Source organism: Setaria viridis, chromosome 7 (genome assembly GCF_005286985.2).
Source record: "Setaria viridis chromosome 7, Setaria_viridis_v4.0, whole genome shotgun sequence".
In the NCBI taxonomy this organism is placed as follows: domain Eukaryota; kingdom Viridiplantae; phylum Streptophyta; class Magnoliopsida; order Poales; family Poaceae; genus Setaria; species Setaria viridis.
The window spans coordinates 29,873,421-29,900,507 of record NC_048269.2 but is presented as its reverse complement, the minus strand read 5'-3'; the positions used below and the strand labels follow the sequence as shown (position 1 = coordinate 29,900,507).

The following is a 27,087-nucleotide window of genomic DNA, read 5'->3' as shown; positions in this document are numbered from 1 at the left end:
GCTGCAGTGCAAAGCAGGACGAATTGCAACCCGTTGAAGACAGTCACACGTGGCACTGAAAAATAAGATCATCCCGGCCTTTCTCATAGAATCATGGACTTTGGTATAGAAATACATGAAGAGTCAAAAATTTGGCCACTGGGCTACATGAATTGCCAAGAAGCAGCTCTCATTTCCAGGCCTTGCGGCCCCTGAACTGATTCCCGGAGCGCTTGCGCTGCTGCTTCTTCTCCTGCCGAGAACGTGCTGCCTTGGCTCTAGTTGCAGCCAGAGGCATCCTCTTCTTGTGTTGCTTCTGCTTATTGCTCAGTCCACCAGTCTGCAAGACAGCAGCCATGCTATCAGTCATAGGTATAGGAGAACAAATGATCAGATAGTAAGCAAAGATTTGACAGAACTGTGCAAAGCCATGTTATCAACAAAAACAGAGATGCAGCAGCCTAAAATCTTACCTTTTTCTGTTTCACAGCTGCCCTCGCTACGTACTGCCCTCTATCCTCTCTTCCAGCTTTCACCATCGCTAGTCTTTCCTCTTTTGACATCTTTCTTCTGACGTGAGCCTGCATTATAAAGGGTATGCGTGTCAAGCATGTACGTGGGTGTGTCAGTGTGTCCGCGTGCGTGAGAGAGGGAGAGAGCACCTCAAGCTGAAGTGGATCAACACGCTTCCTACTGAGCTGGTCAGAAGACGGCATCTTAAAGGTTGCAGATTTCGTGTCAACACCCTTGATTAGTCCATGTTGAGCCAAAGCCAGCTTTGCTTCTTTCTTTGCCTGAAACTCAAAATTTCCATTAAGACATGCATAATCAATCTAACTATATCTGGTAAAAACAGAATGCAAGCAAATTTATATTTTAGACGTAAGTAGCTTCTCTTTCAATACCAATTTTTGCCAACTTTACAGTTTGAACACAACTATTGGAGATATATTATTAGCCATCTGAAAATCACATACCTTGAGCTCTTTGATGCGCTTAAAATCTTCATCCGATAAAATTTTACCAGTTTCATCTGATGAAACTTGAGCATTCTTGGCTCCTGCTAACTTCTTCAGCGCACGAAGGCTTGCATCAGCAGTATTTAGCTCACCAATATAATCACTCAACTTCCTCTTCTGCACCTTAGAGCCACTGCCATTAGACTCATCTTCCTCATCACTGTCTTCGTCCTGGTCTGAAACTTCATCCTCTGAACCATTTATGCTTTCCTTAAGTTCATCATCATCATCATTATCCTCATCAGACATATCAGTATCAGCATCCATATCAGAGTCATCATCTAGTTCTTCATCAATTTCATCACTATCATTGTCAGAGTTATCTTGACCCTCATTTGTACCATCTTCATCAGATGCTTCATCATCCTCTTTGGTATCTTCAACGGCATCAAGTTTGTTTGCATCAGAAGAACCCCCTATATTTTCTTCTGTTCCAGGAGGGGCAGATGGCATGACTGTCTCATCATCAGAATCAAAAGCATCAGACTCATCGTCTGAGTCTTCCCCTTCTGATGAAATGTTTTCATCTAGCAACTCAGCACCAGGCACATCGCTAGCGACAGTGACTTCACCAAATGCTTTGGGCCGAGCCTTTGGATCAACAGGACGGCCACGATCTTTCTTGACTAACAATGAAGGGCAGATCTGAAATTCAATTAACAGATGTTTAGCGATAAGGAATTCCAACATACAGAAATACATCGGAAATTTGCAAGAAAGGACCTGACCTCTCTGAACAAAGTGATCAGCGAACGAGCAGCAATGGAAACAGCTTTCTCATGGGACTTTTTGTATAAAACGAGGTCTTGAAGCAGATCCTCATTCATCATCTGCAGGTTTCCCGGATGAGTGGATAAAGTAAGCAAGATAAGAGCAACAAATATAATAAGTGTACATTATATCAGCAACAGCACCAATAAAAAACTGTCCACCACAAAATTGGCAATAATGGCAGAAAACCACTAACTAAAACAGTTCAAAGGTTTATTCCTCTCCATTACTGACATGATTAGAATTTCTAGTAGCACAAATGTTGCAAGCTTTTCAGTCTATCAGTCATTAATACAAAAAACAAACAACTTTTTTTTTTCAAAAAATGACCAATGTTCCCTCTGCTTGTCTGAGTCTGTGCTGGACACACGGAACTCGTCGCATACAAAACACAACTAACAAAAGCAGTAGAGTTCAGTAAATCCAGCGTCTTAAGGGATGTCGGACCAGTAGCATTGCAGACAAGAGTACAGTTTGAGGTATCCAAAAGGATTAAGGCACCTACCAAAGGCATCCTCATGCAGATCTCTCTCACGACATTCAAGCCAACAGCAATAGCCTAAACAAAGTAAAGTCAGTACATGCTCATGTAATCATGTTAGCTTGAACAGCACATATGATCCATATGCTGAATAAGAGTCATGCAAACCTCTGGTCGAGATCGGTCATGCACAAACTGATTTACTATCTGCTTGAACAGTGGTTCAACAGCATCCGGAGGTACCTAAAATTTAAACATATATTTTTTGCATTTAGAAAAAAATGTGAATAAGTGAAACCATTAGATGCAAAAAGAATGAACTTTTGAAGCAAGACATAAATTCAACCATATCATGGCAAGCCTGAACTGCTGCAGCAAGTAGAGTTGTCACATCTCGTTGATGAGGCTGCAGCATAGGTATAGAAAAAATATACCAGAGTTACTAACTAGGCGGTGTTTCAAAGGTTGGTGCAAACAAAATACAGAGTTAAATTAACATACTTGAACATATCTTTGAAGATATGGGTAGAAGTTCAACAAAACCAAGTGATGCAGCCCAACAGTCCTCGCAATAACTTTTAACATCATCATTCTTACCTGCAAGGAAACAGATTTTCCTAAGCTTTAATTTTCATTAAAGATAAGGTGGAAGAAAGTATTGGCTATGTTACAATGATAAAAAAACAGAGAGGATAACCTCAAAACGTTCATTGCATTTCTGCAGCCGAGAAAAAAGCTTCTCAGCAAAACCCTGCCAACAAAAACATGAACATTTTCAGCATAATAGAAGAGCGCATTTCAGAGATAACAAGTGGATATGCCATCTATGGTGATAAAAGCATGAACAGAGGATTAACGCACCTGGGCATCCTTTAAATACGTCAGGGGTGAATAGTAGCTGGAACCAGCATCCTCAACAGATTTCCGCTGTTGCCTTTTCATGCTACGAATAACACGTTGTAATTTAGCTTTCTTCTTTTTCTTACTAGCAGCTGTACCCTTGTGATTTGCCTGAGAATTCATATGCCAATAAAAGATTATGCATCAAATCAAAATGGGCAAAGCAAATCAAACATATCTAAATACTATCAGTTGAGGCATGATGATAACCAGTTAAACTACCTTATAAACATCCTGTTTGCTAAGAAGAACTTGTGGGTTTTTATCTGCTTCATCTTCACTGCTTGAAGCATCACTGTCATCCTCTTGTTCAGCATTTTCATATCCAAGAAGGAATGAAATAGCAGCTATCATAATCCTGCATAGTCAAGACAATCATTTAGGTAGGGAGCAGCTAATAGAAAAAATCCATGATATTCTACCAGCATGTACCTAGAAGAAGGATGGAAACAAGCATCGCATATTGCATTTGTTGTGCGTTCATCAAACCAGACCCTCCGACGGTGAAGATCACACAGGATAGTAAATGCCCTCTTTGCCCGCGACTCTTCTTCAGCCTGAGAAACAGGAGGCATAATTTAAAACACAAATACATACATGTTTTCCAATATGCTAAACCTGATAGTACTGATCATGCTCTTGCAAGATGTAGCAAACCTGTAAGAATTTAAAAAGGATGTTCTGCAATTTACGATTCCTGGTATCATTCTTATGTTTCTGATTCATCCTCCTGATACTGTGTACAATATGCGAAAATGCTAGCTTTTTCACAGCTCGATCTCCAATAACCTGAAGCTCCACGAATAACTCCACTGTGTCCTCAAGATCAACAATCTAAACATTTTTTCCAAAACAAAAGAGAGGGATGGCATAAAAGGGGATCAGATTTCACTGTGACAAAAAAAAAGTTCAAATTAATCAGTTAACGAGCAATGACAAGGTGAAATATTTTCACCTAATTAATACCCATCGAAAAAAATCTTGTTTGGGACACATATTTTCCCATTGCTTAGTTGAATAAGGGTACTTAATGCTATAAGTCTAGCAGAAGTCACCTAAGACTATATCTAAAGGTAGTAGAGCCCACGTCTTTTAATGACAATCAAAGATCTATTGATGTTAGACCTTCAAGATACAGAAAAAGGGCAACAAGATATCATATCAAATAACGGAATTTTCTGTTTTGCAGATGATAAGAATGACTAGAAAGGAACATGAGGTTATCATTTTGCAACATCAGCAGGAATTATACTCAGTGGAAAGCCATTAGCCTAATTTCTTGCTATATATAAGCCAACCACGAGGACATCTAACTCCACAAAATTGGGCCAATTTATTTCGTAATACTAAACATCACTTAGCAAACAAAATGCCTAACCATCATCAAAACAAAAGAGCCTAAATCAATTGGATTTTGATAAAAAAAAAATAATACCAACGGGTAACACCAAAATATTACCTTTCGATTCACCAGAAGTATTAGCGCCTGCACGAGGTGCGCCCGGAGCCCCGGCGGCAGCCCGCGCGCGTTGGTGTCGAGCAAACCCCCAATCTGGTCGGGCAAGTCGGCAAGGTCATCAGGGTAGAACGGCGCGACGTGGGCGAGGAACAGGGCCAGGTCGCCGAGCTCCTTCGCCACCTCCCCGCCGCCGCCCGAGGAGGAGGTGGTGGCCAGCGCCGCCTGCTGCTGGAAGAGGAACACCGAGGACTCGAAGTGGCGATGGAGCTGGCGGAGCTCCTCCTCGTAGCCCTCCGGGTCGCGCTTCATCTTCGCCTGAAGCACCGGGAGGTTATGAGGCTGGCCAGCCCCGGTGGACGCGGAGGCGGAGGCCGCCTCCGGCGTGAACGCTGGCGCGTGCTTGCGCGGCATCGTCGCGGGAAATTTAGTCTGCGAGTCTAGGTTTGCAAAAAAGAGAAAAAAAAACGTAGTTAATACGTAAAATACATAATCAGATCCGAATACAAATTTCGCAGAGCGGGAAGGGAGTGGGCGGGTATACCCTTGTCGGATGCTCGTCGCCGGCGAAGCGTCCGACGAAGAACTGTCAAAGGGCGGCGCCACTCGCCCTGGCGTCGCCGCTAGGAAGGGAGGAGGAGCAGGGGAGTAGGGTTTTTTGTTTCCACGTCGAACAAGCCCACGGTCCAATAATTCGTCCACATCATTCAGTAGCCAACAGACAACAAAGCAGCAAAGCAGGAGCAGAAGGCCCATTTTGGCCCAGTGCTAGAAAAGGCCCATTTTTTCTGAGAGGTAAAAAAAATAAAGCTTAGTTTTCTTCTTTTTTTTCATGTCTTCTTTTTTATTCCATCTTTCTTTTAGACACCTTTTTCTTTTAATACTTCTAATAATTCATTGTTTCATAAATGTTTGCCTTTCAAAAATTCTGAAATTCTTGATTCAAAATTCGTGCAAGCTATTTGAACAATTTTTAACATAATTTGCAATGTCGGAATGCTGAAAATTTTGTGGAAGTAGCTCATGTTGTGACGCGCAAGCATGTGTCGCCTAAACGAAGGGCAGTCGCCTGCCAAGCTGCTCGGCCAATTTTCTGGGCGTCCTGATGCGAGCCTAACCCCGATCGACATAGGGTGAAATAGGTGATGGACTGATGGGTGATGCATAGGGATGGCAATCGGGTCGGTCAGGATTTAAGATCCGCGGGTTTCAGACCCGACAGGGGTGGGGGTAGGTTTGGAATTTCCTCCACGGGTCTCAGGTTCGGAGACCCGACACATGGCGGGTGCATGGCTGGGTTAAAGATTTCCCCCGCGGGGGCCTATAGAGCCCCGAATTTAGCTCATGAAGCACAACGGTTGCTGCTGCAACGGTCTAGTCATCACTCCCATGCATCGGCCGACAGTTCCCACATGCCCACACCTCCCTCGCACGGACCTGCTCCACGGCCTCTAGCCCTCCACCCCTTTCTCGTCTCTCACCCGCTCCCCCCTACCCCTGCCAGCCTCCACCCCATCCCCACTCCCCAGCGGTGGCGGCGACCGGCGCGTTGCCACAAGCCTCAGCCGCGCTGCTCCTGCCCCGCTCGGGTGACGCGGCTGCACCCGTCTTCTCCATTTTACCTGCCAGCTATCGCTTCCCTTTCTCCCCCATCTTCCCACTCCACCGCATCCCCAGCGGCAGCAACGGCGGGTGGCAACAGCGACATGGACAACATCGCGAGCCCATCAAGCTCTGCGATGCAGACTGCGCGCCCACCAGTGCCGCCAACGCCTCTCACGACATCTTCCTCCGCCAGCCCATCAAGATCTGCAGTGCGTGTGCATACCCGTTGCTCCCCCTTCTGCCACTCTCGCCATCGTCCGTCGCCTTTGTCGACGGCTCAGGTGTCGGGCCCCATCGGATTCAGGGGTGGGTGAAGTTTTTTACCCATTTGTTGTTTCGGGATCAGGACGAGTTTGTGGCTCGGGTTTGGGTCCGTGGAAACTCCACCTGGTCCGATCTGCCCCGTTGCCATCCCTACTGACACACTGGACACGCACCGCCCGTCCGTCTCATCTCATGGATGGGCTTGCTCCGGGGCCCTATGGTTCGTTCGCGTTTCAGCCTCTCAGGCGGTGTCACGCCTGGGGTCCTCGATCGGCGCACCTCGCGTCCGCCCCACTGCTGCGCGGTGCGGTCGTTCAACTTCTCCCCGTGCCCGACTGCCCGTGCTCGATCGACCCCTGTATCGATCACGATCAACCAACGGTGCCATGCGCTGCGCTTCCTTGCCCCCGCGCGGCGTTCGGTGCGCCCGCGCCCTCAGAGTTGGGAGCCCGGGCACGCGCGCGGTCACCGTCGCCTTCGTCACCGGCCAGTGACCCCCGCGGCAGGCAGTGTCACCGGCAGCTGCTGGTGATGTATGCATGCATCCCTCACCGACTGACCTGCGGCCGGGCTAATCCTAATTTGCACCGCATGCACTGCACGCGCCCGATCGGTGCCGTGCGACGCACCCCACACCCAACCCGATCGTGCGCGACGCGCCTCCGCCGTGTCGTGGGTGTGTGTCGGCAGGGGGGGGCTCGTCGGGGCGACGGGTCGGTGCGGTTTCCACGGCGCTTTCCGCAACCAAACGCGCGCGCGGTGGCCGCGCACCCTGCTTGGTTTCTCCGCCGCGAGGTGGTGCGTGCTCGTCATCGCGACTTTCAGGTTCGAATCCCTGCTTTACTCCTGCAGCGATCGGCGAGCTGAAAGTCAGTCTGTCCGGCGTCAGGAACCCTTTTCTCGGAGAATTACCACCGATCACGATCAGAGTCGGCAGTGATCGAAGAATTTAGGGAAAAAGACTCAAAATGGCTTCACTGGTGAAGCTAAAAATAGTAATTTCATCTGGCTTCCAGGTTTAAAAAATAACTTCACGTTAAGTGACTTGTTTTGTGCAAAATAGGTGAAGCCGAAGTCTAAGATAAATCCTAAAACTTTTGTGATGCAGGAAGGTTGTAACCAGAGTCAACTCACGTCTCGAACAGTCAGGACTCAGGACCATCCTTTCCTGCGTGAAGTACACGACAGCACTAGCTTCACCTGCAAATCAAAGCAGCATGTAATGTGGGGGCCGCGCTCAGCTACTGCCCTGAACTGGATTGCAAGTCACACTATTATACACATCTAATGATGGTGGCGCGGTGCCCCAATCCAGAATCCGAGTCGCTAATCATTGCATCCCAGCACTGATACTTGGACAGTACTTAAAGCACGCACGTACGGCATCCTACTACACTTTTCCATCAACTCGTGAAGCTTTCAGAATTCAGAGCTTCATCAATAAGAAAAGGCCTCTCTGAAGGTCGATCTGTGTGGCCCGTGTTTGGATTGGCAACGTCGGTGATTTGGAGAAAACCTTCGCGTTTTAACCTTTCATTGCAGCTGAACTGACGGACAAACAGGACGATCGCCGGTCACCAACCCCAAGGACGCCAAAACAGTGAAACTGGCGTGCAGATCGCAGATGGGGAGTAAAATCCAGACCCCACAGGCTCCTAACCTGAACAGTACACTGATCTGTCCCCAGCAGTGAGCAAATCATCAGAAGATGCTAGTTAAGCACTTAAGCCCCCGACGCCACGAGACAAAAGGCAGCGATTAGCAAGCCGCTAATGGCGCCACGGCGTCTCGTCGTCGTCATCGTCGTTCTCGTCCGTACAGACTACAGTGAAGTGAAGTGAAGTGAAGTGACTGAAAGACGCCGCACCTTCGCGCTGCTGAGGACTTGCCTGCCTCTTCTCTCTCGCCGGAGAGCAACGTCGCAACACGCTCGGCCCGGCCCATCTCGAGGCCCGCGCTGCGACTCGGAAGTTGACCGTTCATCGAGATTGGACGTGCCGGAACTACCCGTCGCGTGTGAACGAAACCCCGAGACCGCCACGGGCCCAGGCCGGCCAGCCACTGTTCTGCCCCGAGCGCCGGCGGCCGGCGCGGAGTCACAAGGCCACCTGCCGCGCCGGCCCGCACCACTCCCCAGTGGCAGGGGAGTAAATAAACCCGCTCTGACACATCGGGCCGGGTACCCCTTGTCGTTTCGGGTTCAAAATATTTCGAAAAAGCTCCGCCGCCTCCCCTCCCCTCCTCCCTCTCCCCTTCCCTCGGCTTCTCTCGCTTGGATCCGAGCCAACGGAAAAATCCCTGGAAATTCGACGGTGATTTTCCTCCAGGTCCGTTTGAGCTCATCGGCTCCGCGATTCTGCTGAGGTTTTCCGGAGCTTTTCGGGCCCGGGGCGCGAATTCGTCGGCGCTTCAAAGCCACGAGATTCTTTGCCGTCGAGTTCACTCCACCCCGCCCCAAGAAAGCTCCACCTCCCCCACCGCCGGGGAGAGGAAACCTAGCTATAACCCCTAATCCCACCAGTAATCCCACCATGGCCTCGTCACTGCCGCCTCGCAGCTCCTACCTGGTGATTTTCCCCCTCGCCTTCCCTGCAAAACTTCTCTTTGTTCCTGGGTTACTATTCGCCTCTGCGTTGCTTGGGATTTGAAATGCGGATGTCGTGACGGTGGTGCTGCTGTTGCCGCAGAAGAAGGAGAACGCGGGCACCGCGCGGCGCGAAATGGGGTTCAAGGTGACGCCGCGCCGGAACGTGCTGTCGGCTATCAACAACGGCGAGGCGAACGGCGGGACGCCGTCCGCGCCGGCTGATGGCGGCGGCGGCGGCGGCGGCGGGGCGGAGGCGGCGCCCGTGGTCGAGTTCAGCGGGAGGGAGGACGTGGAGAGGCTGCTTGCCGAGAAGATGAAGGGCAAGAGCAAGAACGATTACAAGGTTGGTTTTGAGGGGAATTTATTGGTGCGTTCTTGTTGCAGATTTGGAGGCGTTTTCTTGAATTCGTCATATTTCTGCAGGGGAGAGTGGAGCAGATGAGCGACTACATCAAGAAGCTCAGAGCGTGCATCCGGTGGTACATGGAGCTAGAGGATGGCTATTTGGTTGAGCAGGAGAAACTCCGGGGTGCCATGGATGCTGAGAACACCCGTCATACCGATTTGGGTAATAAATCCTAACTCTCATTCTGTTTGGCTGAGTTCATGGGGAGGAAAATTGAGCCTTTCTCAGCCTCTCAGCGCATTGTACTAAAGTATCTGAAGATTCTGAATTGTTGTCTGCGCCACGGTATTTATTGATAGAATTCAATTCTTGTTGTAGAGGCCCAGCTCAGCACTGCAATTGAAGAGTTGAAAGCTGCTAACTTGGACTTGACAAGACGATGCGAATTTCTAGAGGAGAGCTTGAACAGGGAGAAGTCTGAAAAATTGGTGAGGGATACTCTTATGTCCTTGTTGCCTGATAATTGATATACTTCCAGTTCTGGTTAAAATTTTATTTACTCAATTTTGTAAATGGCAGATTGCTGTGGAGTCCTACGAGAAAGAAAAGCAGGAAAGAGAATCAGCTGAGAGTTCACGAGATGTACTGACTGTAGATCTAGAAAGGGTCACTCATGACGCCAAGCGGTTTAGCGAGCAGGTAATGGTTGACATAATGTGTTCCCGGGAAATAGTTAACCTGATCTTATGGACTATTTTTTACATGGTTTTGTATCCTGAGACCTATCTGTTAACATATATATGTCTTGAACTGCCAGCTAAAAATGGTTCAAGACACGAACAAAAGGCTTCAAGAATACAACACCAGCTTACAACAATACAACAGTAATCTTCAGGCTGATGCCTCAAAGAGTGGTGAGACTATCTCAAAACTACAAAAAGAGAAGAGCGCCATGATGGAAACTATGGCCGCTCTAAGAGAATGTAACAACTCAATGAGCAGCCAGCTAGAATCTTCTAGAGTAAGTACTTCCATGAAAGATTTTTTTACCAACTATTTATTGAATTTTGCATGTTTCCCTAATGAAAATCATGGACAGTTCAATGGATTTGAATGATATGTGTATCTCAGCATGAATTACACACATATGTATTTTTTTAATATTCTCTTAGGCTTCTCAGCAAGAGTCCATTAGGGTGAAGGAAGAACTCAGGAAAGAAGTGGAGTGTCTTAGAGCTGAGTTGAAGCAGGTTAGGGATGACCGTGATCATTCAGTTGCTCAACTGAACAATTTGAACCTTGAACTTGCTATTTGCAAGGAACAAATTGGTAAATCTTCAAAAGAATGCGAAGGCTTGAGTACAAAAGTATCGGCACTTGAGGTTTGTAGCTGCAGATTTGTAGTCATATCTGTAGTGCGTAACTGTTGGGCTACTGTTGGGCTTAAAAGTATTCTTTATTATTAGGAAACGTGCAATACACAACAAGAACAGATTCAGACTTTTCGGAAGCAGCTTGCAGTGGCAACACAGAAGTTGAAGGTTAGAAGTTGAAGCATTTGCTACTAGTTTTAATGATAATTCTATGAAACAAATGCATTGTTCCATTTTTTATCGTTTGAAACAATTATTCATCTATGCAGCTTGCTGATGTGACTGCAATCGAGGCGATGACAGGATATGAAGAGCAGAAGGAGAAAATAAAATACCTTGAGGAGCGTTTGGCACATGCAGAGTCTCAAATTGTTGAAGGTGACGAGTTGCGGAAAAAACTACATAATACTATATTGGTAATACTTGAAAGCATATTATCTCTTTGTTAAGCTGTTAGTTATTAGTATCTCTTCTTTGTAAATACTTTGGATGAGCAATTGAAGTATTATTGTATATGCTGCACTCTCTAGGTATTGATTGGCCTCATATTTGCAGGAATTGAAAGGAAATATCAGGGTTTTCTGTCGAGTTCGACCGCTTCTTCGGTTTGATGGTGATTCAAATGGTCCAGAAGGAGCGTCTATCTCTTTTCCAACATCAGTAGAATCTAATGGGCGTGCTATTGATTTGATGAACCAAGGTAAATTATGTCTTCAACATGGTTTTTTTGGGTCGCCTACTTAGTTTTATATGACGATACTAATGTGGTGTTCCTTTGTTGTTATTTTTTTTTCCTTATGCAGGCCAGAAGCTTTCCTTCTCATATGACAAGGTTTTTGACCACAATGCTTCACAGGAAGATGTGTTTGTGGAAATATCGCAATTAGTCCAAAGTGCACTTGATGGATACAAGGTATTAACTTTGAATCGCTACATGGTGTGCTGATGGATAGTTACAAGTGTTCATCTTTAATGGTAGCAAACATCCTTCATTTCCTTCATGTACAATGGCAACCATATGTGTGAACTGTTAGCCTTTTGAGTTTCTAGTGATGCGGTACTCTCATTGTGTTTTTATTCTCTGAAGACATTCTAAATGCTTTTTTAAATTGATTCCATATGTGGTAATTTTTTTCATATCAACTTCGACATATGGTAAGAAACAAACCATATTAGCATTATTTCACATCTTTACAATTGATCAGCCTTATGCTTTAATCTTGTGTGTCAAAATATTATTACATAATCCATGCACAGTCAAGTTACTACATCCTTGTGAAGCTTTCAGTTCATATGGATTGTCACTTATTTTTACAAACTTCTTGGTATAGCTGCTGTATTTTTTTATTTATGAAGTAATTTCTCATGTTTAACGCCTTTGCAATACAGGTATGCATATTTGCCTACGGTCAAACCGGATCCGGTAAAACTTATACAATGATGGGCAGACCAGTCATTGATCAGAAAGGCATAATACCTCGTTCTTTGGAACAAATTTTTAAGACAAGTCAATCTCTAGAATCTCAAGGATGGGAGTATTCTATGCAAGTTAGTATCACACAGCTATTTGGCTTATAAATGCTGCATTAATTTGTGTTGTTACTAACACAAACAATGTATATCTCACTCATTGTGTAGGCATCAATGTTGGAAATATACAATGAGACAATTCGCGATTTGTTAGCACCAGGTCGCCCAAATAGTTTTGAGATGACACCCAGTAAACAATACACTATAAAGCACGACTCTCATGGGAATACAACTGTGTCTGACCTTACAATTATCGATGTCTTTGGTATTGCTGATGTGACTACTCTACTAGAGAAAGCATCCCAGAGCAGGTGGTCCTCTTTGATTGCACATGTGTATATGGCCCTTATTTCTTGTTGAGCATTGGCATCTGTTGGTACTTGTTTGGTTAAATGGAACAGACTTACTGGTGCATTGTTTATTTTGTGCAATGGGTAGTGTCAATATATAGTGAATTGCAGGTTTTAATTGTTCATCTAAGCTGTTTTTTCCCTACATGTCTATTTATGTGATTACATATCTCTATTGCATCTAATGTTGTCTTTTGCATTTTAACAGATCCGTGGGTAAGACCCAGATGAATGAACAATCTTCTAGGAGTCATTTTGTGTTCACACTAAAGATATCAGGATCAAATGAGGTATGCAAAGTCTCATAGTCACAGCTTGAAGTGTACCAGGAACTATGTAAGAAAATTAATTTGACTATCATGCCAAGATCTACCAAAATATAGTGTGGTTTATGCTTCATTTTCTTATGGATGTTAATCCTTTTTTAGATTACTCAGCATACTAAATAAACATAAATGATCGGAATATATGCCTTCTTTTTTCATTTTCTTGCAGAACACAGGCCAACATGTCCAAGGGGTCCTTAACTTGATCGATTTAGCTGGGAGTGAGCGCCTTGCTAAAAGTGGTTCCACCGGTGATCGCTTGAAGGAAACTCAGGTGTGCACGCACTTCTTATGATTTCCAATATTCTCAGTATTTGACAGTGGTGTGTAATCATGTTTCTTTTTCATGTTTTAGTCAATCAATAAAAGCTTGTCAGCTCTGAGTGATGTAATCTTTGCGATTGCAAAAGGAGATGACCACGTTCCCTTCAGAAACTCAAAACTTACGTACCTATTGCAGGTTAGTGACACAGGACATCTACTTAAAGTTGTATGTTCAGGAGTCCATTTCAAACAATTTCTTAGCTATAACTTGACTTTGCAGCCTTGCCTTGGAGGAGACTCGAAAACTCTTATGTTTGTCAATATTTCACCTGAGGCATCATCTGTTGGGGAGACGATATGCTCCTTGAGGTTTGCTTCAAGGGTGAATGCTTGTGAGATCGGGATACCAAGGCGTCAGACACAAGCCCGTTCCTTCGATTCTAGGCTGAGTTATGGGTGAAGTCGTTGTAGCCATCACTGTAATGTGATATATAATGAGTTGGTTTGTGCCACATTTGGCCACAAAGGCGATGTGCTGATGTGCAACAGAAATCTTGTAACCTGTACAGTGTAGGCAGTGGAGATGTGCTGAGAGCAGCATATGTTGGAGCGCTGACTTCTTGTCACGCTTTTCCTTTGGGTGTAGCAGATTTGAGTAATATTAGTTGTGACGGCGGGTTCATAATTGAAACTACGTATTTTTTTTTCTGCCAAGCAGAATTCAGCTGCTGGCTTATGGTAATAGCACAATACTATGCTAATATGCTACAAAGAAATCACTTGGTACCTTGTAACTTATGAAATGTGCAGTGCACCGATTTGTTCAATCTTGAACACGTTTATATTTTTTTTCATTTCTGTTCGGTTGCTTGGGTCACGAGTCATGAGTGCTTGTTCTTTGTGCTGATGGGTTGCCTCCACAGGATAGCGCAACAAAACTTAAGTATTGCATTTGAAGCAACCATATTGTCTTATCATGGAGGAATCTTTTGACGAGCTAATGCTAGTTTCATCAGTAGCTCTAAGTTCTTTTCCTTTTTCTTTCTTCCCTTCGAGATGAAGCCTCCGACCTCCCTCCAGTTCCTCTGGAAATCTTACTAAAAAAAAAAGTTCCTCTGGAAATCTTGAGCTCACCACGCGCGGCCCATCCTCGTCCTGGGCCCAGGCACACGCGCAGCTGCGGCCCAAGTTCAAGCCGCGCGTTGCAGCGTTGTGAGCTCGTCCGAATCCGCGGCGGCTTCTTCCCCGGCGGCGACCGGAGGCTTCGACGGCGCAGCGCCCTGAGACCTCGAGCGCTCTCCCGGCATCGATCATGTTCTGGATCGAAGCCAGCAGGCGGCAGCCATGAGCAGATTCCTTTTCTTCTATGTCACTGTCCAGAATCAAGGTAATGACATGGATTGTTTTGGGTAGAATTGCGCTACATTACGCGTTCGCCTTTTATAGGAGACAACATGGAAAGCTTCATTTCTAAGCTTTACAGGACTGTTTAAACAACGGTGATGGTATTTCTTATAGTGTACGCTTCCTTGCAACTACGGACAGGGGTCGTTTCATCCTGAATCAGTCATCATGTACGAATGTACGATTGATTTCGACATTCCATGCTTGTGCAACTATGGGTTAATCTGTTTTTTTTCAAACTCAATTATTGCTTATATAATACGGAATCATCCATTAAGCGCAGGCAGGGGTTGTTCCCCTCCCCCATCTATTTTGGATCTTAGCCGTGTCTGCACTAAGGATGCAAACACCGGGTATGGATTGGATAGGTCTGTCGGATCATCTATGCTTACGTTGCATGAAGTTGAAACTACTAGAAGCAAAACAAGCATAAGGAAGATTCTGGATTTGTGTTTCTGCAGCAAGTTAGAGGATAGGTTCAAGGTGCCTTGTCTTGATTCTTTTATTCCCATTTCGTGAAGAACTTTTCTTATTGGCAAAAGCACCCAAAGTCATACTGATATTATAGGATGGAGCTTTATAATACTCCAGAGACCAGAGTTATTATTCATTGGATAATTCAAGTTCTATTCAACATCAAAATATACTAACTAAAGGAAAGTAAGAAACTAAGAACCTATGTACAATACTCATCTCCATGAGTTTTTCTTGGGGAAAAAAACACAGCTGGAAACTTATTTTCCTTGTCTGTAGTTCTTATATAGTCCAGAAAATGATACTTTTCCGTTTCTAAACACACTGGGGTCCGTGAAGTGGCACTAAAGTAATTCTAACCTCGTGAGGCCCATGTTTTTGGTGATGCTGTGTGCTATCCACGCGGTGCTATGTGCCATCTTAGGTAAGCAAGCTGCTTTTTTCTCCTCAGAGGAAGATAGCAATGCCGACGCCGCAGAAGAATGATGTCGCACTGCCAGCAACACCCTTTGATGTGGATTTGACTATGATGGACGCATTTTACAAGGATGTTTAGTTAACAAGATCGAGTTGTGGGCTTACTTTCCATCATTCACATGATAGGCATTGTATTAATATTTCTGCCTCACATGTTCTCACCTGATAAGCATTGTATTAATATGCTGTCATTTGTATGCTTCTGTTATTTTACTATGGATTTTAGAATACCGCATAGGATCCTCCCAGACTCCAGAAAAATCAGATCAGCCAAAATAAGGCTGGACCCACCATCTGTAGAATATATTCCCATGCTTATCTTAGCAGAGTGGATTGGCACACCTTTCTTCCGTAGACAATCTGTAAATCTTTTTCTTGCTGGGGAAGGGGTCAGGGAGGAGGAGACCAAGAAGAAGAACAGAGAAGGGGGAGAAGCTTGTGTTCTCAGGCCATATGGAGATCCAGCAGCCCCGGGGGGTTGGCAATTCGAAGGTCGTGAAGGTTCAGAGCGAGGAGGCATGGGAGCTATTCACCAATCAAGCAAGCAACGAAGGCCGCCCTGTGGGTTCCCCTGCTTTCCCTTTCCTCCCCACCTCTCCTCTTTGGCCTGGTTCTTTTCTTCTTGTTGAGATTCGGTTCAATTTTCAAAGTTCTAATGATGCTCTCTGATGTTGTGGGCTCTCAGTTATTTCCAGTTTGGTCCATTCTTTGTTTCTGTTTACGATTGTGCTAGAATGATTGATGTATATCACAACGCGTTGCTTTTGTGAGATTATACAATTTTTATGCAACTTGGTTTTTGGCCAAGCTCCTTGTTCTTCCTTTTGTTGTTCGTGTATCTGTTACATCTTTTCCTTTGGTTATAGTGGGCAAAATCAGTAGAGTTGGGGATAGATTAGCCTGACGGTCGGTGCTTTGCCTTTCTAGTGAACAGCATCCAGATCCTGTTTTTCCATCCACACAAAATTTTAACCATAATAAAATTATCCTCCATGCCATGCAGGTTGTTGCCCATTTCGGGGCATCATGGTGTGTGACGTCCCTGTCCATGAACTACAAGTTTGAGGAGCTAGCTCAGACCCACCCTGAGGTCTTGTTCCTCTATGTGGATGTTGACGATCTACAGGTAATCACTATTTCTTCTTACTTGTCTTGTGTCTGGGCTTTTTATGATCCAACCTCTAAGGAAAGAAAGGAACTTGCTCCGTCACATCACATTTTTCTTCCAAGAAATAGAAGCACGGGGTAAAAGCATAAATTGATGCTTGATATAGAATCTTTAAAATTTCTTTAGGTCTTGAGGATCCCCAATGTTTTATTTTATTTGGATATTATGATACAAACATATAGAGAAACTCACTCTTCTTCATACATGTCTGAAGAAAGCCTGATTAAGCTACACCACCATGGTGAATGCAGAGTGTTTCATCCAAGTACGGAGTGAAGGCCATGCCGACATTTTTCCTCATCAAGAACAAGGAGGTGGTTAGGAAGATGGTTGGGGCGAATCCCGATGAGTTGAAGAAGCTGGTGGATTCTTCTACTGATCCCTTCGAAACTCAAATAGTGGTGGAATAGACATTCGTTGCCGTCATGTCCTCTGAAACTGCTCTGTGACCGTGAGCACTACCTGGTCAGGTCTTCTGAAATGCGTCTGGATGTTCCAGACTGTACATTGTCGCTCGTGCGACTCTGATGGCTGTCGATTTGTAGCTCAGTAGTCTTACCTGTTGATCCTGCAACTGTGAACGCAGTGGGTGTGACTCTGAATCGTTGCTTGTGTTTGGGGTTGAAAAATAAAGGTCACTTCAAGCACACTTGCCTGTTACCATGATATGAGGATACATGTCACTTTCAGATGGCAGTGGTTGATTTATTAGCGCCAAATTGCTCTCTTCTGACAATGGTGTATTAAATTGTTACCACCTCTGCAGCATTGCAAATGTGCAAATCCCCATGATCAAGCCCTTGTTCACTTGGGAAATTTGGGAGGTGCCAAATTACTGTAGCAACACTGTAGCGTTTCGTTTGTATTTGTGAATTATTGTCCAAATATTGACTAATTAGGCTCAAAAGATTCGTCTCGCAAAGTACAACAAAACTGTGCAATTAGTTTTTGATTTCGTCTACATTTAGTACTCCATACATGTACCGCAAGTTTGATGTGATGGGGAATCTTCTTTTTGCATAGTGCAAAAGTTGGGAGTTTGGTGGGAAGTGAACAAGGGCCAAGTGTGATGCAATCCCAGATATGCTGGTAGGTACTTATCATGTGCAGAGTTAACTTGTAGGTAGGATTATCATATTTGAAGGCGCCAGTGCAACTGCAGCTTTGCTATCTGCATCAAAAGAATATACAACAGAAATGGACCTGACCAGAGGCACCACATCTAACCACCCTAGGATAATGAACAAAACTGCAGGCTGTGCTGTGGCCCAATGCAACATGTGAGCAACTATTGACATGTCACAGGTTGGCTTCAGCTTTTCGCTCAATGATACTCTTATCTTCGTCCGGGAGGCGCTGAAGAAAAAGATGGAAAGGAAGACGAGGAAGGAAAGGCAAATCATTGCTGGGGAGACACCATGGCATGTTGCCATGGCACCATGGACTGTGTTGTACAGTGCTCTCTCCATGATCTGTGGCTCTCTGAAGCTTCACTCTTACTGTCGCCTTGTCCAATATACCCCCGGTTTTACTTGTGACCAGGAGTGTCGGCAGAGTTAACTACTGTTGCTGACAGGCTCAGCAGATGGTAGAAGTGTGCTTTTGTCGCCTGATAATCTCTGCTTGCTTTCTGCAATTCTGCTGGTATCAACTGGCACTTGATCACTTGAATCTGTCAGTGTCGAACATACCCCTGCAGAAAATGATTTTATGTTGCAGTAATCTGACCTTTCTGTTCTGTTATACAGATCAGATAGCACAGATCAGGATTCAGGCTGATGACCACACTGACTGCTGAAAGCCTGAAACTGAGCGGCACTGAATAAGATAAAAAGTGCTTGCCACACAATCAAGCCCTTGTTCTCTTCTCACAAAACTCCCAACTTTGACACTATGCAAAAAGAAGATTCCCCATCACATCAAACTTGCGGTACATGCATGGAGTACTAAATATAGACGAAATCAAAAACTATTTGCACAGTTTTGTTGTACTTTGCGAGACGAATCTTTTGAGCCTAATTAGTCAATATTTGGACAATAATTCACAAATACAAACGAAACGCTACAGTGTTGCTACAGTAATTTGGCACCTCCCAAATTCGCGAAGTAAACAAGGGCCAATTTCTCGTGATTGTCTGTTAATTGCTTATAATATTGTGTGTACTTCGGTAACAGCAACTGACAGTTTCTTCAAAAAAAAAACAGCAACTGACAGAACTTTTTCTCACGCTATCCCGCTCTCTCTCTCCTTCACGTGTAGCCATGCACGAGCGCTAATCCGACAACCAGCACCAACACCAAAAACAAAAGCGAGGTGGCCGAGTGACCCCTTCTTCCTCTGGACTGGACCCATCTCGCCATCACTCACTCTCCAGTCTCCATATCTTCTCTGCTCTCCTGCATGTTCTTCTAGTGAGAGATGAGAGTGAGTGGTAGCTAGCAGAGGTCGAAGAAGAGAGCAAGAGCAGGGAGGAGGAGGAAGACGACGACGGAGCAGCAGCTGCTTGCCTTCCAATGTGCTGCTACGTGGGCAAGGCCACCAAGATCTTCCTGTGCCTCGTGGCGGCGCTCCTCGTCGCGGGCCTCGTCCTCGGCTTCGGCCTGGCCCGCCACACGTGGGGAGCCAACAGAGCCCAGCCAGACTGCCACTGGCCGGACTGCCAGCAGCAGCCGGCGGAGGAGGGCCCCGTGTACGGCGACCCTCTCCTCCCGGCCACCTCCGGCGCCGCCACCACGCCGCCGACCAACCCGCTCACGCAGCCTGCCGTGGCCGCGTTCCCGGGGGTCGCTTCGTCCTCCTCCTCAGGCTCAGCCGCCGCGCCGCCCACGGGCGTGCCCTACTTTGGGCCGCCTGGGCCGTTCGTCGTGGGCCTCGGCCCGGCGGCTCACGCTTGACACTCATGAAGTCAGGAATATGAGTGGGAAAGCGAGTGGGGTTTTGACCATTTTTTTTTGTTAGTTTTCTGGATTTTAGCGTCTGAATATGATTTGTTTCCATTTTTTGTATTTCCACTTGTTTTTGACTCGTTTCGGTGTACAATTGGGTAAATTACTCGGAGTCTGTATCCGTTGTTTGGTTCGATACAGCTAGTACGTATTAAATTATCACCATACTTCCTTCACTTGAGTTTCTCCGGTTTATTTTTTTGGGACTTTTGCGCTCTTGCTCCAAACGGTCGTGCAAATTTCGGCGAAATTCCCGTGAAATTTCACGTACCACTTGAGTCGTTATCCGCCGTTCCGTCGCCTCCCACACGTTTCCTTCCGCCGTAAGCTTCGAAGACCGTTTCCCGTTCCCAGCCAATGAAAATATTTTCGTTTTCCCGCTCGAGTGCTCCCACTGACAAGTGAGCCCGAGCGTGCGGGGCCCGCGCCGCAGGCATACAAAGCTCTGCAACGAACGCCGCGCCACCCTCCCAAATCTCCTCCCCCGGTCTCGGTCGCGCACGCCCGCCTGCCGTCACGCACGAACCGCCTCGCCGGATTCCCCTCGCCGCGATAGATTCTCGCCGATTCCGCCGCCACGTGCTCCGCAACATCCGGCGCCGCGCCGGCGTGCAGTCGCCCGTCGATCTCCGCCCGCGCCCACTCGCCGATTTCGGAGCAGGTAACAACGATGCTTGACTTCGCTCTCCGTAGTGTCTTTCTTGACTTGTGGCTCTTGGTCTCCTGGACGGAAATATATTTTATTATAATGGTTTCTTTGGATGTAAGTGCTTCGATTTACGGGAAATTTAAACGGTATTGATCCCGATTGTGATGGAAATGCGGCGGCTTTGCGCCGATTAGGTCTTTGGGATTGGTTGGAAACGGGAGTTGGGGAAGGTTTAAACGATCGTGGGTTCGATTGGGTTTGCGAATTCCGCAGATGTTGCCTAACGGGATTATACTGGTTGATTCTTCTTGGTTTCTGTACGTTCGTCAGTAGCTCTGTAGGTTCACGGTTTGTACCGATGCTTGGCAGGGGAAATAACAATCTGCTGAAGTTTTCCTGTTGCTGTTGTGATGAATCTACTCCGCCTGAACATTGAGTCTTGACCCTTACAAAAATTCGGCTCCTTTCATTTCGTTTTCTTTTTGACTAACAACAGGGGGAAAAAGACATTTTGCTAACTTCTTTGGAGCTGGCATCTTGCACTTAACTAGCCAAATAAATTTCTTATTGTACAAGTGTCTTTTTGTTATTAGAGTTTCACTTTAGAATTTGCATTATTTCCAACCCTGACACGTGTAGCTGAAATTTCGTTTGCCATCTTGATGCCACTTGCAGGCTAACTGCTGCCTGCTGAGATCTGTCACTGAAGCCTGGTGCATTATTTGTTCCTAGTCACAAGTCATTGTGCAGGAGACTGTCCTCAAGCGTGTTGATGTTAATTAATTTGATTAATATCTGGTGATTAAAGCTAAGCATAACAGAAATTCGACAAAGCATATTTAACGTGCATGATTGTAAGCAATATGGACATTATTGACTTAAGTTCAGATAGTGAGGGAGACATCATTGATCTGTCTTCTGATAGTGACGGCAACAATGAGTTTCACTCATGGAGAGAAGATGATACCGATTATGAGGATCCTGTTAGTCCTTTTGAACTGCCTCTTTTTCCTCTCAGCACAGCACTTGACCAATACGATAATTGGCAGATCGCAAAAAAAGAATATGATGATTGGTTTAACAGTAGAAATGCTTCATCCTCTTATAGCCCTGTTGAGAATAGATCAACCACTGAAATGAGCAGTGGGGTGAGTAATGATATCAAGAGGGATATTCCATTATCAATAACATATGGTTCTGCAGCAAAATCTGAACCCTTCCATGGTCCAAATGTTGAACATCAGTTTCCACAATCTTTCACCAATGGAAACTTCAGTCCTCAATCATTTGCATCCAATCATTCAAGTTTAGGTGACAACAGAATCAAGGAAGAGCCTGCTGTGAAGTTTGGTGGTTTTCAAAGATGCACTGCGAATGGAAATGGGATGTCTTCATCTACAATACCAACAGGTGCCATTTCATTTACTATCCATGAAAGATTTTGATTTGAGCAATACTACAAAAATGATTTATATTTGTGCAAAGTGTGGATATTAAGACAATGCTGTCTTAAACTGTCAGATGATGTCTTTGTATGTGGAGGTTCGCGTTCACATAGGATCTTCCCTCCACCAATGCCACCCAGGACTTCTGTTAATGATGCAAAAGATGATGATGACATAGAAAAAAGGCTTTTCGGTTTAGATGAGAGAGCTGTATATGAAGAAGCCCTGAAGGTATAGATATTTGGTTGATTTATATAGGCATGGCACCTTTCCATTTTCTTATTCATTTTTTAATCATACTTGTATGAACCATGCTAATGTTCCCAAAACAGATGCAGCATATCATTCAGGAAAAAAGGGAAGAAGATCTGCCTGAAGGTGTTATGTCAGTATCACTGCTTAAGCATCAGGTAACCTTTTCTTTTATCTCAGTTATCCAGATATTTTACTTATTCTGGAGGCCCTCTTCACTTTCATGTTCTTTTATTTTGAAAGAAAATTGCATTAGCTTGGATGCTTTCGAAGGAGAATAGTTCACATTGTTCAGGTGGAATTTTGGCAGACGATCAGGTATGTTTTACTTTTCTACCTTATTCAAGTAGCTTTTATTCTTCCTGCCAGATTCCTTTAAACTTCCTCCTGTCACAAATATAATCCCATTATGACATCAACAGTCTTCAATGTGTAACTGACAGCAAATATCATTATGACATCAACAGTCTTCAATGTGTAACTGATAACAAATATCTACATATTATCTTAAATAGAAAGAGTTATATATTATGAAAGCACATTTCATGGTGAATTTATTTAGATCAGCCTTATATTATCAATGTATGTAAGTTCTTACATATTGGTGGTCAAAGCTATTCTTACATTTTTTTGGTCAAAGCTAAAGAAAGTTTGGCTTTGGACAAATTTTAGATGGACTTATATTTGTGATTGGAGGAAATATCAGGCAATTAACTTTCTATGATACAGGGTCTTGGGAAGACAATATCAACGATTGCCCTTATACAGAAGGAGAAGGTTAAGCAGTCTAGGTTCATGACTGCTGGTTCATACTGTACAAACGCTGTCCCAAACATTGATGATGATGATGATGTGGTCATTGTCATGGACAAGAAAGAACTGAAGGTTGAACCCTTGAAAAAGCTAGATGATTCTGCACGATTGAATGTTTCCAGCAGTCTTAAGCTCTGTGATGATGATGTGGTCATTGTCATGGACAAGAAAGAACTGAAGGTTGAACCCCTTGAAAGGCTAGATGATTCTGCAAGATTGAATGTTTCCAGCAGTCTTAAGCTCTGTGATAGTCAGTCAGGTGCTGCTACTGATATAGTTGAATCAAGGAAGAAGACCAGAATGAGGTCCTCTGCATCAACCTTGAGGTCCAAGACTAGACCAACTGCAGGAACATTAGTGGTGTGCCCTGCTAGTGTTCTTAGGCAGTGGGCTAATGAGTTGTCTGTGAAGGTCACGGAAGGCGCTAAATTGTCAGTTTTGGTTTATCATGGAGGTTCAAGGACTAGAGATCCAAATGAGTTGGCAAAATATGATGTTGTTGTCACTACATACATGACCGTGGCAAATGAAGTGCCTAAAGAAAACTCTGATGATGAGAAATATGACATTGAAATGTCTGGAATTTATCCGGAATTTTGTGCTGGCAGCAAAAGAAAACGACTACCAAAAAAGCAAAGCAAGGCAAAGAAGAAAAATAAACCTAGCAATTCAGATGGTGGCCCACTTGCCAGGGTGAAATGGTTCAGAGTTGTGCTTGATGAAGCTCAAACAATAAAAAATTACCGGACTCAAGTGTCAAGAGCTTGTTGTGGACTGATGGCAGAAAGGAGATGGTGCTTATCAGGAACACCTATACAAAATAAAATTGATGATCTATACAGCTATTTCTGTTTCTTGAAATATGAGCCATATTCTAAACTTAGTTCTTTTAAAGATAAGATCAAGTACGAAATTACTAAAGATCCAGTTCGTGGATATAAGAAACTTCAAGCTATCTTGAGGATAATTCTACTGCGGCGCACAAAAGGTGAAATAAAGTAACTCAACCATATATAATATCTGTCAGCATTTTGTACTTCTTAGCTACACCACGCTTTAATGCTTTTGCCTACAAAACTTACTAATTCCCTACTTAATTTGCAGTGGCTTGCAACCATGAAGCTTTGTTTGGCATCTTTGACTCTGTTTGTGTTTCAGTACTTAGTTTTTCTGAAAACGAATTCCATTTGTGTGGCGTATATCTTTATTTTTCAAGTTTTAGTTTTTCTGAAAATGAATTCCATTTGTGTGGCGTATATCTTTATTTTTCAAGTTTTAGTTTTTCTGAAAATGAATTCCATTTGTGTGGCGTAAATCTTTATTTTTCAAGTTTTAGTTTTTCTGAAAATGAGTTCCATTTGTGTGGCGTATATCTTTATTTTTCAAGTTTTTTCAGTTGTGATATTTAGTATTAACATACTCTTGAACCGTTCAGAAACGCTAATAGATGGAGAACCAATCTTAAAACTACCACCGAAGACAATTCAGCTGAGTAAAATAGATTTCACCCAAGAGGAGCGAGCTTTCTATTTAACACTTGAAGAAGGCTCTCGACAAAAGTTCAAGGTACCTTCAACTTAATTGCTTAAATCTGATGCCTGTTTTTTATTTGCATTCATGGTGCATCATATTTATCTAGTCTCAGCAGTATACTTGATGTATGCTCCTTATATTTGCATTCACTTTACTGACGTTAGGTCTAGCAGTTTATAATCAAATAAGAATAGCTTACATATTGAATTATCCCATTTCGGCTTATAATTTCCCCCCTTTCAAATTAAGGTTCAGTTGCCCAGAATTTCAGCACGAAATGTCTGATGCTTATTTGTTGTCTTTGTGATACAGGCATATGATGCAGCTGGAACAATAAATGAAAATTATGCAAACATCCTTGTGTTGCTGTTGCGGCTTCGGCAGGCTTGTGACCACCCTCTTCTTTTGAAGGGGCAGGAATCAGATCTTGTTGACACTAAATCTATAGAAATGGCAAAGCAACTTCCTAAGGAAACAGTGACAGATTTGCTTGAAAAGCTGGAAAGAGGTCCTGCAATTTGTTCCATATGCAGTGTAAGCAATTAGATCACTCAAAATTTGTTACATGCACAGTTTTTGGAATATTTTTTATGAAGCAAAATAATTAAGTTAAACAAGAGATATGTATGTCAGTGTGCGACGAAGCATTAAAGAGTTATTGGTTTATTTGATTTTAGCTTAAATGTTATCTTAGCCCACAACTTCTTGATCAGGACAATAATTTGATTTCTCCATTTTGCAGGATCCACCTGAGGATGCTGTTGTCACGACATGCGGTCATGTTTTCTGCTATCAGTGTGTACATGAGAGCTTAACGAGTAATGGACATGTCTGCCCCTCTCCACTTTGTGGGAAGAAACTAAGTGTTCGATCTGTTTTTACACCAGCAGTATTAAAGCTTTGTACCTTGCCAAAGTTGGAGCTTGATGTAATATCTAGTTGTTCCACTGTGGATGACAAACCATATTCAATCTGTGAAAGCAGTTACATCTCCTCGAAGATCCGACAAGCAGTGGACATACTTAAATCAATCATCACAGTGGGGGATGCTACCGAAGCAATTCCAAGCGAGATGGCCCCTGTTAAGGCAATAGTCTTCTCCCAGTGGACTGGCATGTTGGATTTGATGGAGCTTTCACTGAATAGCAGTGGCATACAATTTAGGAGGCTAGATGGAGCAATGTCTCTCAACTTGAGGGAAAAAGGAGTGAACGAGTTTAAAAATGATCCCAAGGTACTTTCCTGCATCCTATCCTTTTCTTATCCAGTAATTTTTTGCTGACATTTGATAGGTAAATATAGATAATCATTTTCATTCTTCAGGTGAGAGTAATGCTTATGTCACTGAAGGCTGGCAATCTGGGTCTAAATATGATAGCTGCTTGCCATGTGATTATGCTTGATCCTTGGTGGAATCCTTATGCTGAGGACCAAGCTGTTGACAGAGCACACAGGATTGGTCAGACCCGTCCTGTTACTGTTTCGCGGTTTACAGTAAAGGACACGGTGGAAGACCGCATTTTAGCTCTGCAGGTAATACTTTGGCTCCTGCATTTTCATTTCGAGATCATGGTATTCTTTCTTTTTTTAATTAGAGGATACATGCCTCTAATCATATCATATGCATGTTTCTCTCATTTCAATATAGTTTTGTAATCTTGAGGTGGTCAGCCAACTTTTAGCCAATACCACCAGTACTTCAATTTCGTGCCACATCTTGTATTAGGAAATAATGATTGGCGTGAAATGATATAGCAGCTACAATGAACAATGAAATGATGATGAATGTGAGGCTAATAATATATATTGAAGCAGCTATTATCTATGCACATCATATGCCAGTGTCGATCTCTTTGTTTCCAAAATGATTCTATGTTAGCTAGAAGGTTTATCCATGCTATTAATCTGACACTGCGGATCAGTTCATCGGCCATCTTACCATTGTTGTTTTTGTCTTCTGCCTTTTCCATGTTTTTATTGACAAATTGTGTATATTTCCCTCCCAGGAGAAGAAGAGAACGATGGTGCAATCTGCCTTTGGCGAGGACGGTTCCAGTGGCAATGCTACCCGACTCACCGATGAAGATCTCAGATACCTCTTCATGGTGTGATGGCGGACTTGTAATCATTCGTGGGGCTGATGACTTTTTTTCTGTGACAATCTTAACACATAGGCTAGGTTAGAGTTTGATGGTAGTATCTGGCACTGTTATTTATGCAAGTAGGCATTTTGAAGCTGAGGTAGTGTATGCTTATGCACCTCACCAATGGCCGATGCTCCAAGCCCACATTTGCACTGTTGTTGCAGTGGGTGGACAGTGTAGCGTTCTGCTGGTTTTCGTAGTTGTGAGAGAGCTCTTCCATCCGAAGGAGAAGATTTGTACATGGATGTCATATAGATATCGTTGCATTTTTGTTCTTTTTTTAGCCTAGACACGAAACCTGTAACTGCTAATTGTGGAACAGATGCTTTTTTTGTGTGATAATTGCTCTAGTCAACTTCAACTGTTACAAGTCGGGCAGGGCCTTATCAGGGACATTTTCTTTCCTGTTGACGCAAATGCAATCCTCAAGTTACCAATAAGGGCTGGAGGGGAGGATTGCTGGGCATGGGAGATGGAGAGGCACGACAACTACTCTATCAAGTCGGCATACCGGCTGCAGGAAGACGTGCG

General features: G+C 44.2%; 5 protein-coding genes across 5 annotated transcripts; 4 read left to right on the top strand and 1 right to left on the bottom strand.

The window, feature by feature from the left end:
• Nucleotides 1-56: 56 nt before the first annotated feature.
• Nucleotides 57-5,308, bottom strand: LOC117864408 (uncharacterized). The gene is made up of 16 exons (XM_034748510.2): nt 5,151-5,308; nt 4,610-5,046; nt 3,808-3,984; nt 3,583-3,707; nt 3,373-3,508; nt 3,112-3,261; nt 2,948-3,001; nt 2,752-2,847; nt 2,597-2,656; nt 2,419-2,493; nt 2,275-2,328; nt 1,727-1,828; nt 957-1,643; nt 642-773; nt 453-560; nt 57-319 (listed from the first exon to the last, which is right to left on the bottom strand). Exons 2-16 carry the CDS (start codon nt 5,018-5,020, stop codon nt 170-172), a joined length of 2,517 nt encoding a protein of 838 aa, XP_034604401.1. The 5' UTR covers nt 5,021-5,046; nt 5,151-5,308; the 3' UTR covers nt 57-169.
• Nucleotides 5,309-8,687: 3,379 nt separating this feature from the next.
• Nucleotides 8,688-14,078, top strand: LOC117864058 (kinesin-like protein KIN-14H). Its single transcript, XM_034748038.2, has 17 exons — nt 8,688-9,042; nt 9,163-9,405; nt 9,486-9,630; nt 9,787-9,896; nt 9,988-10,107; nt 10,226-10,429; nt 10,581-10,790; nt 10,875-10,949; nt 11,051-11,197; nt 11,337-11,481; nt 11,585-11,694; nt 12,171-12,329; nt 12,420-12,622; nt 12,870-12,951; nt 13,157-13,261; nt 13,343-13,447; nt 13,532-14,078. The coding sequence occupies exons 1-17, from the start codon at nt 9,007-9,009 to the stop codon at nt 13,709-13,711; spliced, it is 2,379 nt and encodes a 792-aa protein (XP_034603929.1). The 5' UTR covers nt 8,688-9,006; the 3' UTR covers nt 13,712-14,078.
• A 1,861-nt stretch (nt 14,079-15,939) lies between these two features.
• LOC117864059 (thioredoxin-like protein CXXS1) lies at nt 15,940-17,421 on the top strand. The gene is made up of 3 exons (XM_034748039.2): nt 15,940-16,167; nt 16,610-16,732; nt 17,026-17,421. The coding sequence occupies exons 1-3, from the start codon at nt 16,060-16,062 to the stop codon at nt 17,182-17,184; spliced, it is 390 nt and encodes a 129-aa protein (XP_034603930.1). The 5' UTR covers nt 15,940-16,059; the 3' UTR covers nt 17,185-17,421.
• Nucleotides 17,422-18,734: 1,313 nt separating this feature from the next.
• On the top strand, nt 18,735-19,896 carry LOC117864260 (uncharacterized protein Os04g0629400). The gene has a single exon (XM_034748293.2). The coding sequence runs from the start codon at nt 19,289-19,291 to the stop codon at nt 19,667-19,669; it is 381 nt and encodes a 126-aa protein (XP_034604184.1). The 5' UTR covers nt 18,735-19,288; the 3' UTR covers nt 19,670-19,896.
• Nucleotides 19,897-20,195: 299 nt separating this feature from the next.
• LOC117864259 (helicase-like transcription factor CHR28) lies at nt 20,196-26,911 on the top strand. Its single transcript, XM_034748292.2, has 11 exons — nt 20,196-20,381; nt 21,045-21,779; nt 21,891-22,045; nt 22,147-22,224; nt 22,310-22,384; nt 22,796-23,867; nt 24,315-24,445; nt 24,725-24,946; nt 25,155-25,646; nt 25,736-25,945; nt 26,419-26,911. The coding sequence occupies exons 2-11, from the start codon at nt 21,218-21,220 to the stop codon at nt 26,521-26,523; spliced, it is 3,102 nt and encodes a 1,033-aa protein (XP_034604183.1). The 5' UTR covers nt 20,196-20,381; nt 21,045-21,217; the 3' UTR covers nt 26,524-26,911.
• Nucleotides 26,912-27,087: the final 176 nt, after the last annotated feature.

Excerpts from the sequence above, each read along its gene's own strand:
- LOC117864408 (XM_034748510.2), bottom strand. The coding sequence starts at position 5,020 with ATGCCGCGCAAGCACGCGCCAGCGTTCACGCCGGAGGCGGCCTCCGCC. Across the intron at positions 3,985-4,609 it reads TACTTCTGGTGAATCGAAAG|ATTGTTGATCTTGAGGACAC; the intron begins GTAATATTTTGG and ends AAAAATGTTTAG. Across the intron at positions 561-641 it reads TTGATCCACTTCAGCTTGAG|GCTCACGTCAGAAGAAAGAT; the intron begins GTGCTCTCTCCC and ends TTTATAATGCAG.
- LOC117864058 (XM_034748038.2), top strand. The coding sequence starts at position 9,007 with ATGGCCTCGTCACTGCCGCCTCGCAGCTCCTACCTG. Across the intron at positions 9,043-9,162 it reads CGCCTCGCAGCTCCTACCTG|AAGAAGGAGAACGCGGGCAC; the intron begins GTGATTTTCCCC and ends CTGTTGCCGCAG. Across the intron at positions 12,330-12,419 it reads GATGGGAGTATTCTATGCAA|GCATCAATGTTGGAAATATA; the intron begins GTTAGTATCACA and ends CTCATTGTGTAG.
- LOC117864059 (XM_034748039.2), top strand. The coding sequence starts at position 16,060 with ATGGAGATCCAGCAGCCCCGGGGGGTTGGCAATTCGAAGGTCGTGAAG. Across the intron at positions 16,168-16,609 it reads CAAGCAACGAAGGCCGCCCT|GTTGTTGCCCATTTCGGGGC; the intron begins GTGGGTTCCCCT and ends CATGCCATGCAG. Across the intron at positions 16,733-17,025 it reads TGGATGTTGACGATCTACAG|AGTGTTTCATCCAAGTACGG; the intron begins GTAATCACTATT and ends TGGTGAATGCAG.
- LOC117864260 (XM_034748293.2), top strand. The coding sequence starts at position 19,289 with ATGTGCTGCTACGTGGGCAAGGCCACCAAGATCTTCCTGTGCCTCGTG.
- LOC117864259 (XM_034748292.2), top strand. The coding sequence starts at position 21,218 with ATGATTGTAAGCAATATGGACATTATTGACTTAAGTTCAGATAGTGAG. Across the intron at positions 23,868-24,314 it reads TCTACTGCGGCGCACAAAAG|AAACGCTAATAGATGGAGAA; the intron begins GTGAAATAAAGT and ends TGAACCGTTCAG. Across the intron at positions 24,446-24,724 it reads GCTCTCGACAAAAGTTCAAG|GCATATGATGCAGCTGGAAC; the intron begins GTACCTTCAACT and ends TTTGTGATACAG.